We start from the raw sequence: 14845 nt of genomic DNA, 5'->3' as shown, positions 1-14845 counted from the left end.
GACTAGATAAGCAATGTTTATAAAGTAATAGTACAGACCAGGCCCCCCTGTTTATTACATTGTAAATAGGGACAGGGCCGTCTTAACAGCATTATAGGCCCCCGGGCAAAGCAGTGCACTGGGCCCCGCCAACTCTCCGCTACAAGTCGTCATTTGTCTTCTTCTACCGAGTTAGCGGGAGATTTGAATGTTGAGGCGGGTGATCGGAAAATTAGTGTTAAATTCTGGTCTGTGCATAGATTAGCATGGGGCCCCTATGCTCGTGTGGCCCCCGGGCAACTGCCCAGCGTGCCCATGCGTTAAGACGGCCCTGGGTAGGGACAGTCACCGTTAAGTTAGGATCCCCAAAAGAAGGAAGGGGGTCCTGAATAAGTAATGAAAAGGAATATGGCACGTCAAGGAAGGCCTCAGGAAAGAGGGCTCCCGGGTGCCGGCGGACCAGCTCTAACCGCGGATCAAGTCAGAAAGACCCGCCAGGGATTAATACCGATGATGGTGTTGAAGCAACAAGGGGGGGCCGGGTCCCACCCTTACTCAGGGCAACTAAGTGAAAGTACCTTCATGTGAGTGCTATGAGTGGGCACTGATGGAAGCGCTGTATTCATGTATGTCTATTATAAAATCCAGTACAACGTTGTTAACATCTGCATGAGCGCTCCCTGTCCACGGGGACACGAATAAATGACTTGTACAATAAGGCCCCGCTTCTTGGCGCTTTGCGGCGATCCGCCAATACGGCGGTACCGAGAAGGGGGCCGACATGTCTGCGCATGCGCAGAAGAGAGATGGCCGAGTTCACGCATGCGCAGAAGGGGGATGGCAGAGTTCGCGCATGCGCAGAAGAGAGATGGCCGAGTTCACGCATGCGCAGAAGGGGGATGGCAGAGTTCGCGCATGCGCAGAAGGGGGATGGCAGAGTTCGCGCATGCGCAGAACGGGGGACTGCAAGCCTGCGTATGCGCAGAAGGGTAGGAGACGCCGAAATTCGCCGGTTACACTTTTTGCTCTGCGTCGGCGCCGTGGAACGGAACCTGCCGTATGAGCGGGGCCCTACTGTACTACAAAAGTTCCTGGCCCACATTATTGTACAACCTTGCTACCTCATCGCCCAGCCGCTGAATCCAGCCCTGACTCACGGTAACCCATCCGGAGTAGCCACCCCAATGTAATCTCCCCGGAAGCTGGGATGGGAGGGTTACCTATATATGCTCTATAACACACTCACAATACTCACTGGAGAAGGTGCCACCAGTTGTATCTCCTCCAGAGGAATAAAATATAGTGTTTAAATCTCTTACGTTGCTTGGCCAATAGGATGCTCTCGCTCTCTTTCTGTTTAATAGGTAACACACACACACACACACACACACACACACACACTAGAGCAGGGGGCGGCCAACCCCAGTCCTCAAGGGACACCAACAGGCCAGGCATTAGGGATATCCCTGCTTCAGAGCAAAGGTGGCTCAATCAGTGGCTCAGTCAATCTGACGGAACCACCTGTGCTGAAGCAGGGATATCCTTAAAACCTGACCTCTTGGTGGCCCTTGAGGACTGTAGATGGTCACCCCTGCACTAGAGCCTCTCTCTCTCTGTCCACTGAGACTGACACGCACAGAAACAGGCCGGATGTTACAGAGGTGGGAGCTGGGTTAGGCAGCTCCTGTCCCCCAATGCTTCAGAACAGCGGGCTCAATCAAAATGACCGAGCCACTGATTGCGCCACCTATGCTGAAGCAGGGATATTCTTAAACCCTGCCCTGTTGGTAGCTCTTGAGGACTGGAGTTGCCCCAGGAAAGCACACTGGCCAAATCCTATGCACACACAGCACAGTATCAGTGCAATGTGCGGAGAAATAAGGACTTTTATCATATATACGGTATTATATAGATCAGGGGTGCGTAAAGTTTTTAACCTGCGCTCCTCCCCCCGTCTGCTTACCTCCCGGCTCGTGCCACCCCCTCCCCCACCCCCCCATCCTCCTCCTCGGCTCCAGCGTCAAATAATGTCACGTGACTGAGCAGCATCATTTGATGCTGGTTACCATAGCGACGCGTCGCAGAAGATCAGGTAGGTGAAGCTGCAGAGGCCTCGCGCGGTCCCCGCGCCTTTTAATTTAAATGCCTTAGAGGAGAGCACGGCCCCCCTGGAAATTCTCCGTCCCCCTGATATAGATTGGCAGGCACTGAGAAAGCAAAAAGGGTGTAAGGCCACAAGGGGGCGCTTCTTATGTACAAAATGCCTATGAACCACAGGTGTCTTTGGTACATAGTTATGAACACAATCATTTAAATAGTACCCCTGGTTTATTAAATAGTACCCTGGTTTATTAAATAGTACCCCTGGTTTATTAAATAGTACCCCTGGTTTATTAAATAGTACCCCTGGTTTATTAAATAGTATCCCTGGTTTATTAAATAGTACCCCTGGTTTAGTAAATAGTACCCCTGGTTTATTAAATAGTACCCCTGGTTTATTAAATAGTACCCCTGGTTTATTAAATAGTACCCCTGGTTTATTAAATAGTACCCCTGGTTTATTAAATAGTACCCCTGGTTTATTAAATAGTACCCCTGGTTTAGTAAATAGTACCCCTGGTTTATTAAATAGTACCCCTGGTTTATTAAATAGTACCCCTGGTTTATTAAACAGTACCCCTGGTTTATTAAACAGTACCCCTGGTTTATTAAACAGTACCCCTGGTTTATTAAATAGTACCCCTGGTTTATTAAACAGTACCTCTGGTTTAGTAAATAGTACCCCTGGTTTATTAAACAGTACCCCTGGTTTATTAAATAGTACCCCTGGTTTATTAAATAGTACCCCTGGTTTATTAAACAGTACCCCTGGTTTAGTAAACAGTACCCCTGGTTTATTAAATAGTACCCCTGGTTTATTAAATAGTACCCCTGGTTTATTAAACAGTACCCCTGGTTTATTAAACAGTACCCCTGGTTTGAGTTTATAGATTCTGCTGGGAACTACTTCATGTAACTTCGTGCAAATGTAACACTTACAATGTGGAGTTCCAGAAAAGGCCTTTCTTAGGCCGCGCTTATAGTGCCGGCGACGGCAGCGTGACGTCGCCGTCGCCGGTAAAATGAAATTGAGATGAATTCCAGCGATCGCGACCAAGCCGTCTCTACTCGCTTACTATAAGCGCACGCGACGGCGGCAGTGCTTTCGTTTTGAGGCGACGTCGGGTCGCTGTCGCCAGCACTATAAGCGCAGCCGAGAGCCTTAAATAGAAGGAATAGAGTCTATGCATCAAGTCAGATCAGTGATTCCCAACAGGGAAAGAGGGTTCGGGAGGTGTTTCCAAAAACAATCATTTGTAATAGCGGTTCCCAGGCAGGATAGCGGGTTCCTGAGCCCGCGTGGGGACTGCGCACTTAGTAAGGCCCCAAACTGCACCTTAGCGTGGGTGGTTTAGCTGCCAATTATAATAATTGTTTGTTCTTGTATAGTGCTGCTAGTTGTACGTAGCGCTTTACAGAGACATTTTGCAGGCACAGGTCCCTGCCCCGTGGAGCTTACAATCTATGTTTTTGGTGCCTGAGGCACAGGGAGATAAAGTGATTTATAGGGAGGGGTTATATGGGGCAAAAGGAGGAGTTATAGGGCGGGGTTATATGGGGCAATAGGAGGAGTTATAGGGAGTGGTTATATGGGGCAATAGGAGGAGCTATAGGGAGCGGTTATATGGGGCAATAGGAGGAGTTATATGGAGCGTTATATGGGGCAATAGGAGGAGTTATATTGAGTAATAGGAGGAGTTATAGGGAGGGGTTATATGGAGCAATAGGAGGAGTTATAGGGAGGGGTTATATGGGGCAATAGGAGGAGATATGGGGAAGGGTTATATGGGGCAATAGGAGGAGATAAAGGGAGTGGTTATATGGGGCAATAGGAGCAGATATAGGGAGAGGTTATATGGAGCAAAAGGAGGAGTTATAGGGAGGGGTTATATGGGGCAATAGGAGCAGATATAGGGAGTGGATATATGGAACAAATAGGAGGAGTTATAGGGAGAGGTTATATGGAGCAATAGGAGGAGTTAAAGGGAGCGGTTATATGGAGCAATAGGAGGAGTTATAGGGAACGGTTATATGGAGCAATAGGAGGAGTTATAGGGAGCAGTTATATGGAGCAATAGGAGGAGTTATAGGGAGCGGTTATATGGAGCAATAGGAGGAGTTATAGGGAGCGGTTATATGGAGCAATAGGAGGAGTTATAGGGAGCGGATACATGGAGTTATAGGGAAAAACTTCCTATGAGACGTTATATGGACCTGGATCAGTTACAGTAAGTGGTGTGTATATTATAAAGTGATATATAAAATGGGACCGATGTGTAGAGAGCTGTCACACAGCCCTGCCAGCACGTGCCCCGCAGAAAGCCACACTACTGTCCCTGTCACTTACATTTCGGAGGAGTCCTCTTTGCTGATGTAATCCTCTAGGATACTCGTGTCAATGTTTGAGGGTTCCAGAGCTCCGTTGATATCGTGTCCTGAAACGGCAAGAGAGAGATAAGAGTTCCACGGGCAGAGCAATCAGCGCAAGAGGAACATCACAGGGTCACAGTCACCCGAGCAAACACCCGGGAATGGACAGAAGGGGGCAGCTCCCTGTCAGAACTCTGCGCTCCTCTTCTGTGTTATGACATCACCAATGACCTCATCACCAGGATTGACAAAAATCAGGGCACAGTTTCTACTGCTTTAGGATGGTATATTTAGCAGGGCGGCCTGCGACGGGTGGATTAAGCAATGTGGGGTTTATGTATCGGGGCAATTTTGGAGCAAAACTGGGGCATTTTCATCTTGCACCTATGTATCAAAGCATCATGCTCCGATTTTGCGGCATCTGCCCCAGCTAGCACCTTGGGGGGAGTCAGTAGGAGGAGTTGGGGAGGGGGGTGCACACTTTACATAATAAGAGGTATCACATCCTTCATCATTCTTTTTCCCCTTTTATTTGCCCCACAAAATCCTGCATATGTGAAGGGGCGCGGGTCCCAAACTCTGCATCCTATGCAAGCAACGGTTCTTAATTGTGCAAGGCAGCACCCGTTTCCCTCTGCTAATACACAGAGCCCTGTATACTCCGCAGGCCAGGCGGGCATAGGTTAAACCCATTTGGCTCCTCCGTCTCCCTCCCATAGAGTGTTTTCTCTCTCTCCCTGTTGTTGATATAACGTGCTCTGCTTTATCTGACTCCCATGCGTGGGCTGCTCACTGCCCTGCAGGGCGTGTGCCAGCACTGGATGCCAGTCGGTTGCCAAAGAACTGGCAGGGTCTCCCCCACACGGGCAGAGAAAGGGGGTCCGTCCAGCCTGCCCCCCATACAGGGTGGGAAACGGGGGGGGGGGGTGAGAGAGGGGCATGTGAGTTTTCTGGTTGTACCACACAACCACAGTGCCCGCAACCAGGATGTCCCACATGGGCACACACGCCGACTCCTCAGCAATGCACTGCTATCCTGTGCCTCATCATCGTGATTTGGTAATCTGACTCCACAGTCCAATTCCACCCCTAGGGTGGCTGCACACACGTCAGGCAAACCAGGCTTGCGATCGTACCCGAAACTTAAATAAACGCCAAAACGTAACCCCTTCACTGCCGGAGATGCAGGCCCCACTGGCGACCCGAGGGTTAAAGGGGGCGGGGCAGATCTCACTGATGAGTTGATGACAGTGGCATGTTTATTGGGTTAAATCGAGGCGATTAACGTTATATAGGAAAAAACTGTTTAAAAAAAAAAATATATATATATATCACACCGAGCAGTGTCGCCAACCCTACAAAAAATAAACGCAACAAAAACCAGTCACAAAACAGTACAATATAACAGATAATCTGCCAACTGGTGGTGCTAGGGAATAAATGAATATATAAACACACAAAAGACAAACAGAACCCTCTCGTAGCACTCAAATAATGACCGTTAATAACCACTACAGTAAGATAATGTGGAAACTCAAGATAAGTAGAACAAATAGATATTATTGGATCACAAAAATAGACAACACTGACAATGTAAAAAACATATAGAAAAACAGACCACTGAGAGAACCTACAAAAATGTACCACCAAGGCAGTAAGTATATGGTCTTAAATACTATCCTATCCTCAGCTCTGTGAACGTACCATCTAAAGAACCACTATAACTGTGGTATAAGCAAGCTCTATATAATTTCCCACCTCAAAATTAGATCCAAAACTGCTCCTATAGTAATGCATGTTTAATGGGTTAAATCGAGACGATTAATGCTATATAGGAAAAAACTGTGTTTTAAAAAATAAATATATATATACACACACACACACTATATATATATATATATATATATATATATATATATAATCCAATGCACAGCCGGCACACCATATGCAAGTAAATACGTTTTGGTGCTTATCCCATAAAGCAATAACAGACCATACGATACCGGTTGCAACACAACATCAAGGGACAGCACGCAGGTAAGTAACTCATCAAGGGACAGCACGCAGGTAAGTAACTCATCAAGGGACAGCACGCAGGTAAGTAACTCATCAAGGGACAGCACACAGGTAAGTAACTCATCAAGGGACAGCACGCAGGTAAGTAAATCAAAAATGTTCTATATTTGATAGAAGACACAAAAACTGACGTTTCGGTCCCCCAGTGGGACCTTTCTCAAGCACCACCAGCGGTGAAGGTCACCTTCCCCCAATCAGAGATCTGACGTGCTTGTGCAGCAGACACATATGGGTATTTGGGGGGGGGGGGTGGGGGGGGGAGGGGGTGCTGGTTATTGGAAAGGAGAACCTCCTCAACAGAAAATCGGGAGATTTCATGCATCTGCTTTAACCCTTTGAGTGCCGAAATACTGGCGGCACTCGACCGCGTGAGCGCTTGGCCTCAAGACCCCCCCAGTAGGCGAGGTTTTCAAGGTCTCTCTGCTTCAGCACAGGTGGCTCAATCAGTGTCTCAGTTCTCAGATTGAGCCACCTGTGCTGAAGCAGGGATATCCTGAAAACCTGAGCTGTGACATTGCGAGTAACTATTTGGTACACTCGGGGGCAAATGTCTAGGCCGTAGCGCCTGCGCAAATCATGAGACCCCCAGCGAGGACCCTGCGCAATGTCTCTGTAACATGCAGTGGCAATGGGTTACAGGCATCGCTGGCACCAAAGGGGTTAGGATACCAGTGCTGAATGGTGCTGATGGTCATTTAACAAGCAGATAATCTTCACAGCCTGAAATGTGAAGGGGGGGGGAGAAAGAGAGAGGGGGGGGGGGGGACAAAATAGAGGGGGGGACGACAAAAATAGGGGGGGGGGTGAAAATAGGGGGGGGATAGTGGGAAAGAAAGAGAGAGGGCGAGGAGATAAGGAGAAGGGGAGAGAAAGAGAGAGGGGGAGAGAGAAAAGAAGTGTGGGAGAGAGAAAAAAAGGAGTGGGGTTGAGAGGGAAAAAAAAGGAGTGGGGGAGTGAGAAAAGGAGATGGGGCGAGAGAGAACGAGAAGGAGGAGAGAGGAGAGGGGGGAGAGAGGGAAAGTCTTATTTAGTACCCATTGAATTATACAGTATTCCTCCCAAAACATCTCATCTATATATACACATGGGGAGATACCGTCAATATCTGGGAAATAAACGAATTTAAATATGCAAATGAGCCAATTATCCCCCTCCAAAAAAACATATTTTTTAGGGTATATTCTTCTCTGGTAAATTCTACATTTTGTTTGCGATTCCATATTGTGCTCTGACTTTGGTTCATTTCAACCAAACTTTGCGGCAGAATTTTCAAACTTTTCGAAAGTTCGAACGAAACAGAATTTAAAGCGAATCTCTGTATTCCCTCCAGGTGTGGGGGAGACAGTCTGAGGGTGTCCTTGTTCTCCAGGTGTGGGGGAGACAGTCTGAGGGTGTCCTTGTTCTCCAGGCTCATCAAGACATAGACCATCGCCAGACCCAGCCTGCTCACTGCTGGTCAGCGGTCACCTACAACCTGATTACAAACTAATTACATTGCTTGGTCACGGGACCCTGCAAGCTCACGCAGCTAGGGGATTAGAAGGGAAAACTGAAACATACAAGCCCACCCCCTCCTCAAAGAAGAGAAGCCACGGAGCCAGGATTACTATGTGAGGCCACCAACATCGGATCATACTGTGAGACCACCAAAATCAGGTCATACTGTGAGACCACCAAGATCAGGTCACTCTGCGGGACCACCAAGATTAGGTCACTCTGCGGGACCACCAGGATCAGGTCACTCTGCGGGACCACCAGGATCAGGTCATACTGTGAGACCACCAGGATAAAGTCACACAGCAGAACCACCAGGGCCATCAAGGGATGTAGATCATTGTTCGTTAACCTTTTTTTGATTAAGGAACCATATAATTATATTGGTAAATTCTGAGGAACCCCAACCCTCTAATAGCGCGTCTGAGATCAGATACATTGTAAGGAACCCCAACCCTCTCTAATAGCGCTTCTGAGATCAGATGCATTGTAAGGAATCCCCAACCCTCTCTAATAGCGCGTCTGAGATCAGATGCATTGTAAGGAACCCCAACCCTCTCTAATAGCATGTCTGAGATCAGATGCATTGTAAGGAACCCCAACCCTCTCTAATAGCATGTCTGAGATTAGATACATTGTAAGGAACCCCAACCCCTTTTAATAGGGCGTCTGAGATCAGATGCATTGTAAGGAACCCCAACCCTCTCTAATAGCACGTCTGAGATCAGATGCATTGTAAGGAACCCCAACCCTCCCTAATAGCATGTTTGAGATCAGATGCATTGTAAGGAACCCCAACCCTTTTTAATAGGGCGTCTAAGATCAGATACATTGTAAGGAACCCCAACCCTCTCTAATAGCGCATCTGAGATCAGATGCATTGTAAGGAACCCCAACCCTCTCTAATAGCGCGTCTGAGATCTGATGCATTGTAAGGAATCCCCAACCCTCTCTAATAGCACGTCTGAGATCAGATGCATTGTAAGGAACCCCAACCCTCTCTAATAACGTGTCTGAGATCAGATGCATTGTAAGGAACCCCAACCCTCTCTAATAGCACGTTTCAGATCAGATGCATTGTAAGGAACCCCAACCCTCTCTAATAGTGCGTCTCAGATCAGATGCATTGTAAGGAACCCCAACACTCTCTAATAGCGCGTCTCAGATCAGATGCATTGTAAGGAACCCCAACCTTCTCTAATAGCGTAGGGCAGGGCAGGGGGGGCGCAAAGCAGGGGGGCGAAGGGCAGGGCAGGGGGGGCGAAGGGCAGGGCAGGGGGGGCGAAGGGCAGGGCAGGGGGGGCGAAGGGCAGGGCAAGGGGGGGTGAAGGGCAGGGCGAAGGGCAGGGGGGGCGAAGGGCTGGGCAGGGGGGGGCGAAGGGCAGGGCAGGGGGGGCGAAGGGCAGGGCAGGGGCGAAGGGCAGGGCAGGGGGGGGCGAAGGGCACGGGGGCGAAGGCAGAGCAGGGGGGGCGAAGGGCAGGGGCGAAGGGCAGGGCAGGGGGGGGCGAAGGGCAGGGCGGGGGGGGGCGAAGGGCAGGGCGGGGGGGGCGAAGGGCAGGGCGGGGGGGGGCGAAGGGCAGGGGCGAAGGGCAGGGCAGGGGGGGGCGAAGGGCAGGGCGGGGGGGGCGAAGGGCAGGGGGGGCGAAGGGCAGGGCAGGGAGGGGGGGCAAAGGGCAGGGAGGGGGGGGCAAAGGGCAGGGAGGGGGGGCAAAGGGCAGGGAGGGGGGGCAGGAAGGGGGGGCAAAGGGCAGGGAGGTGTGTGTGAGGGAGAGCGCCGGGGAAGGGTGAGAGCCGGGGGAAGGGAGCGGCCTGTGGGACTGTGGAAGTTGAGAGCTGCGGAAGGGTGAGAGCCGGGGAAGGGAGCGGCCTGTGGGAGGAGAGAGCAAGAGAGAGCGTGCTCTGGGGGGCCAATGAGAGCAGTGGGGGGGGCGGAACACAGGGGGGGCGGGACACAGGGGGAGGGGGGCAGACACACCAGCCAATGAGAGCCGTGGGAGGGAGGGCGGACCGACGGACCAATCAAATGGTCTCCAGACACTCACATCCAAGATTTTCAAAAATCTATATATAGATAACACACAGAGCAGTATATATCCATAACACGCAGAGCAATGAATAGCTATAATACACAAAGCAGTGTAGATCTATAACATGCAGAGCGGTATATACCTATAACATGCAGAGCAGTACAAATCTATAACATGCAGAGCAATATATAGCTATAACATGCAGAGCCGTGTATATCTATAACATGCAGAGCAGTATATATCTATAATACGCAGAGCAGTGTATATCTATAATACGCAGAACAGTATATATCTATAACATGCAGAGCAATGAATATCTATAACACGCAGAGCAGTATATATTTATAACGCGCAGAGCAGTATATATCTATAACACACAGAGCAGTGTATATCTAGAACACACAAAGCAATATATCTCTATACGGTAACACGTAGAGAGATATATATCTATAACACGCAGAGCAGTATATATTTATAACACGCAGAGCAGTATATGTCTATAACACACAGAGCAGTGTATATCTAGAACACACAAAGCAATATATATATATTTATACAGTAACACGCAGAGCAGTATATATCTATAACACGCAGAACAGTATATATCTATAACACGCAGAGCAGTGTATATCTATAACACGCAGAGCAGTATATATCTATAACATGCAGAGCAGTATATCCCTATAACATGCAGAGCAGTATATCCCTATAACATGCAGAGCAGTATATCCCTATAACATGCAGAGCAGTATATATCTATAACATGCAGAGCAGTATATATCTATAACATGCAGAGCAGTATATATCTATAACATGCAGAGCAGTATATATCTATAACATGCAGAGCAGTATATATCTGTACAGAGCAGGGATGTCAGAACGTTGGTGTTTATCACAATAAAAGAGAATCACGGCGGAAGCCATGTTAGAAATGACCCACAGAAAACGATGTGCGTCTCAGAGCGACTTCTCCACTTTAATATTGCAAACACCCAGCTGGCATGAGGCAGTTCTAGGCACCCGGTATATTGGGACAGTATTTTTCACTGGGTTGTGGGCCAGCCCTGCCAGCCACAGAGCAGCGAGCGCGTGAAATCTCAGGACGCTCTGCCAGGCAGCCTCCAATAGTCTGTTTTCAATCTATTTCTCCTAACTGTCAGACTCTCATACCTTGTACACCATCTTTCAGAGCTCATTAAGGACTGCCAGCTATTTACAGGCTTAATAAAAACAGAAACAGTGACACACAACTATTTTATTAACTCCTTCCACATAATGGGTTACAAAATGTGATGTGTGTGTGTGTATACACATATACACACACACACACACACACACACACACACACACACACACACACACACACACACACACACACACACACACACACACACACACACACACACACACACACACACACACACACACACACACGTGGGAAAAAGAAAGTACACCCTCTTTGAATTCCATGGTTTTACATATCAGGACATAATAACAATCATCTGTTCCTTAGCAGGTCTAAAAATTAGGTACAGCAGGGCCCTGCTTCTCGGCGCTCCGCTTTTCGGCGATCCGCCGATACGGCGGCACCGAGAAGGGGGCCTGCCTAAGCTGTGACCATGCAGCAAGCTTAAGCCTATAGGGAACCATGTTAAAAATGTGTGCTCATTTGCATGTCATTTCCCAGAATCCCTTGCTGCAGTGGAAGTGCTGTATGCTGGGTGATAATGGGGAAAGGTGGGGTTGCAGACCTGCCTAAGACATGCAGATGAGCATACAGCTATATTTGCATATATATATATATATATATATATATATATATATATATATATATATATATATATATATATAAACCATAATACTGAGTTAAGTTATGGTGAGTAAAAAAAGTGAAAAAAACCCTCCACAGGAAGGATGTGCATGTAATTTCCCAGAATCCCTTGCTGCAGTGGAAGTGCTGTATGCTGGGTGATAATGGGGAAAGGCGGGGTTGCAGACCTGCCTAAGACATGCAGATGAGCATACAGCTATATTTGCATATATATATATATATATATATATATATATATATATATATATATATATACATACATACATACATACATACGCGCGCACGCACACACGCACATAGATGGACAGATAGACATATTTTGAGATATAGTCACCCTGTCCCCTCCGAGGCTGCCACATCTCCCCCCCATTCTGGCTGCCCCCTATCTCCTAATCACCAGTAATCCTCCTGGGGTCACCCCCCTGGGAGCAGCCCGTCCCATCCTGGGACCCCTTAACAAGAAGCAGATGTGTGAATGTGAGAGGGGAGCCGGGTCAGGCATTTTAATGAGCTGAGGAGTCACAGAGAGGAAGGTGCTGCCTCTGCTGCGGACACGGATTCTTAGGATTCTTTTGTTTCCAAGTAGTGAGACATCTTTCAGGAGTCAAAAGTCCTTCAGCAGTGAGACATCCATCAGGCGATTAATGGTACAAGTCATAAGGGAGGGCTACACAAACATCATGGGAAAGAGACAGCACAAACCTGCCACTGAATACATCACAGCCCATGGAAGATCTTCCAACCAAATCGTAAGGTATTCACCCAAAGTGTAAAATCTTCTCCCAAATCGTAAGGTATTCACCCAAAGTGTAAAATCTTCTCCCAAATCGTAAGGTATTCACCCAAAGTGTAAAATCTTCTCCCAAATCGTAAGGTATTCACCCAAAGTGTAAAATCTTCTCCCAAATCGTAAGGTATTCACCCAAAGTGTAAAATTTTCCCCCAAATCGTAAGATCTTCCTTCTCCCAAATTATAAGGTATTCCCCTAAATTGCAAGATGTTTTCCCAAATCCAGACATCTTCCCCCAAATCGTAATATCTTCTCCCAAAATCTTCCCCCCAAATCGTAAAATCTTCCCCCCCAAATCGTAGGATTTTCCTTCCCCCAAATTATAAGATGATCTCTCAAGACCTTCTCCCAATTTGTAGGATTTGACATCAGGTCTACGCTGCACAGTTCTCCAAGATCAGGTGTGGCCGCCAAAAACAATGCAAGGGTTTAGTGACCATCAGGTGTGTCTGCCACAGAAGGTAACAAAATAAAATACTGCTGGTCTCCGCCGAAGCATCTGTAAACACGGCTAAAGGTGTAGTACAGACACGGACTCTAAAAGCAACGACACGGAGTGTGAAGCAGTGGTACCTGGTTTAATTCCTGTGACCTTGGGGAAATCCCTTTAGTCCTCCTTGTGACCTTGGGGGAAGTCCCTTTAGTCCTCCTTGTGACCTTGGGGGAAGTCCCTTTATGTCAGTGTGTCTCAGGCACCAAAACGTAGATTGTAAGCTCCACGGGGCAGGGGACTGTGTCTATAACAATCCTATGTGCTGCGTACGATACTATAAATGTGAAGCACTTTATGAAGCGCTATATGAAATAAAAGTTGTTATTATTATTATTAGAGACTTTTAGGGGCTTATTCTGCAGAACCGGCCGATTGAAGGTTGGTTCCGGACGAAATCCCCCATTTAAAATCAATGGGGAATTACGGGTGAATACAGAGCGGAAAGGCCCCCGTGGTGGATATAGAATAAGTCCCTTAAGGTGATATCAGGCTCCCCTGATAGAAGAAGGGAAACGGGCCAAGTGCAGAAACTTTACAGCAAGTAACTTCTCCAAACACCCCACCCTCCTCCTCTCCCCTTCCATTGTAACCCTCCTCCTCTCCCCTTCCATTGTAACCCTCCTCCTCTCCCCTTCCATTGTAACCCTCCTCCTCTCCCCTTCCATTGTAACCCTCCTTACCTCTCCCGTACCAGTGTATGCAGTGTCAGATTTACCACCAGGGCCTAAGGCGGCAACATTTTGGGTGCGGCAAAAAAATGTCCGCCCCCATTTGCATTTGCCGCGCTCTCAGGCCTAATGGCAAGGGACTTGCTTACCTGTGCCGGCCTCCTCCGTTCTGCCGCCCTGCTTCTCCTTCACAAATCGAGCGTCCAGTGACGCCGCGGACGGCACAAACGGCGCCTCGTTGCCATGGCAACTGTGACGTCGCGTTATCGTGGTAACGCGACGCCGCGCGACGTCATTGGACGTTGAATCCTGAAGGAGAAGCAGGGCCGGCAGACACCGGCAAATGCCCGAGGGAGCGTACGTTTCAGCAGCAGCGATCCCCACCCCTCATACAATGTTACTATCTTGCCCCCCGAGATCGTCCTGCTCTTCTCCCCTCCCACATAAAAAAAAAAAAAAGGTTTTCTAGTGTTAAAAACATGATCTTCATCTCAAGCTTCTGCGGTTACCATGGTAACCTTTAGACTGCACTGGGCCCCGGGGAGAGCTCCATTTTTAAACCCCCCCCCCCCCGGACGCTCTGTCATTTGAAACGCTCCCATCCCCCGAACGGAGCGTCAGATTTTAAAAATAAAAACAGCGTTGGAAAGGGCAAGAAAATATCTATTACCGTAAAAAGACCAAACTGCTGCTGTAATGTTGTCAATGTGCTGCCTTTGCTTTACTACCGGATTAACAAATGATAATATTGACAACGTTTATGGCCAGCCTCGGTGCCAAATGCCCCCCGGTGGCATTACAGAAGTTGACCAAGTGACATGTCCCTGTGATCCTTGGACCTTGTGATCACGGCCCGCACATTGGTTGGCTGGCAGCGTGTTCCCATGGATGTGCTCAATGCATTATGACATTGTTCTCCAAAAATCGCTGCATCTGCACATTCCAGCGCTCGCCCTGTCCCCCAAACCTTCCCCCACCCTCCCCTCTCCCCAGCTCTAATCTCTGCCCCGACTCC

General features: G+C 48.4%; 1 protein-coding gene across 6 annotated transcripts in view; it reads right to left on the bottom strand.

Moving 5' to 3' along the window:
- The window catches only part of MYRF (myelin regulatory factor), a 191831-nt gene that overhangs the window by 109817 nt on the left and 67169 nt on the right, over positions 1 to 14845 (bottom strand). For all 6 annotated transcript variants that reach the window (XM_075566951.1, XM_075566952.1, XM_075566953.1 and 3 more), the window contains exon 2: positions 4427 to 4514. In XM_075566951.1, coding sequence (XP_075423066.1) covers positions 4427 to 4514 — 88 coding nt within the window. The remainder of the gene's footprint in view (positions 1 to 4426; positions 4515 to 14845) is intronic.

This window comes from Ascaphus truei, chromosome 12 (genome assembly GCF_040206685.1).
Source record: "Ascaphus truei isolate aAscTru1 chromosome 12, aAscTru1.hap1, whole genome shotgun sequence".
Taxonomy (NCBI): domain Eukaryota; kingdom Metazoa; phylum Chordata; class Amphibia; order Anura; family Ascaphidae; genus Ascaphus; species Ascaphus truei.
The sequence above is the reverse complement of the archived record's forward strand: the minus strand, read 5'-3'. Positions and strand labels throughout refer to the sequence as shown.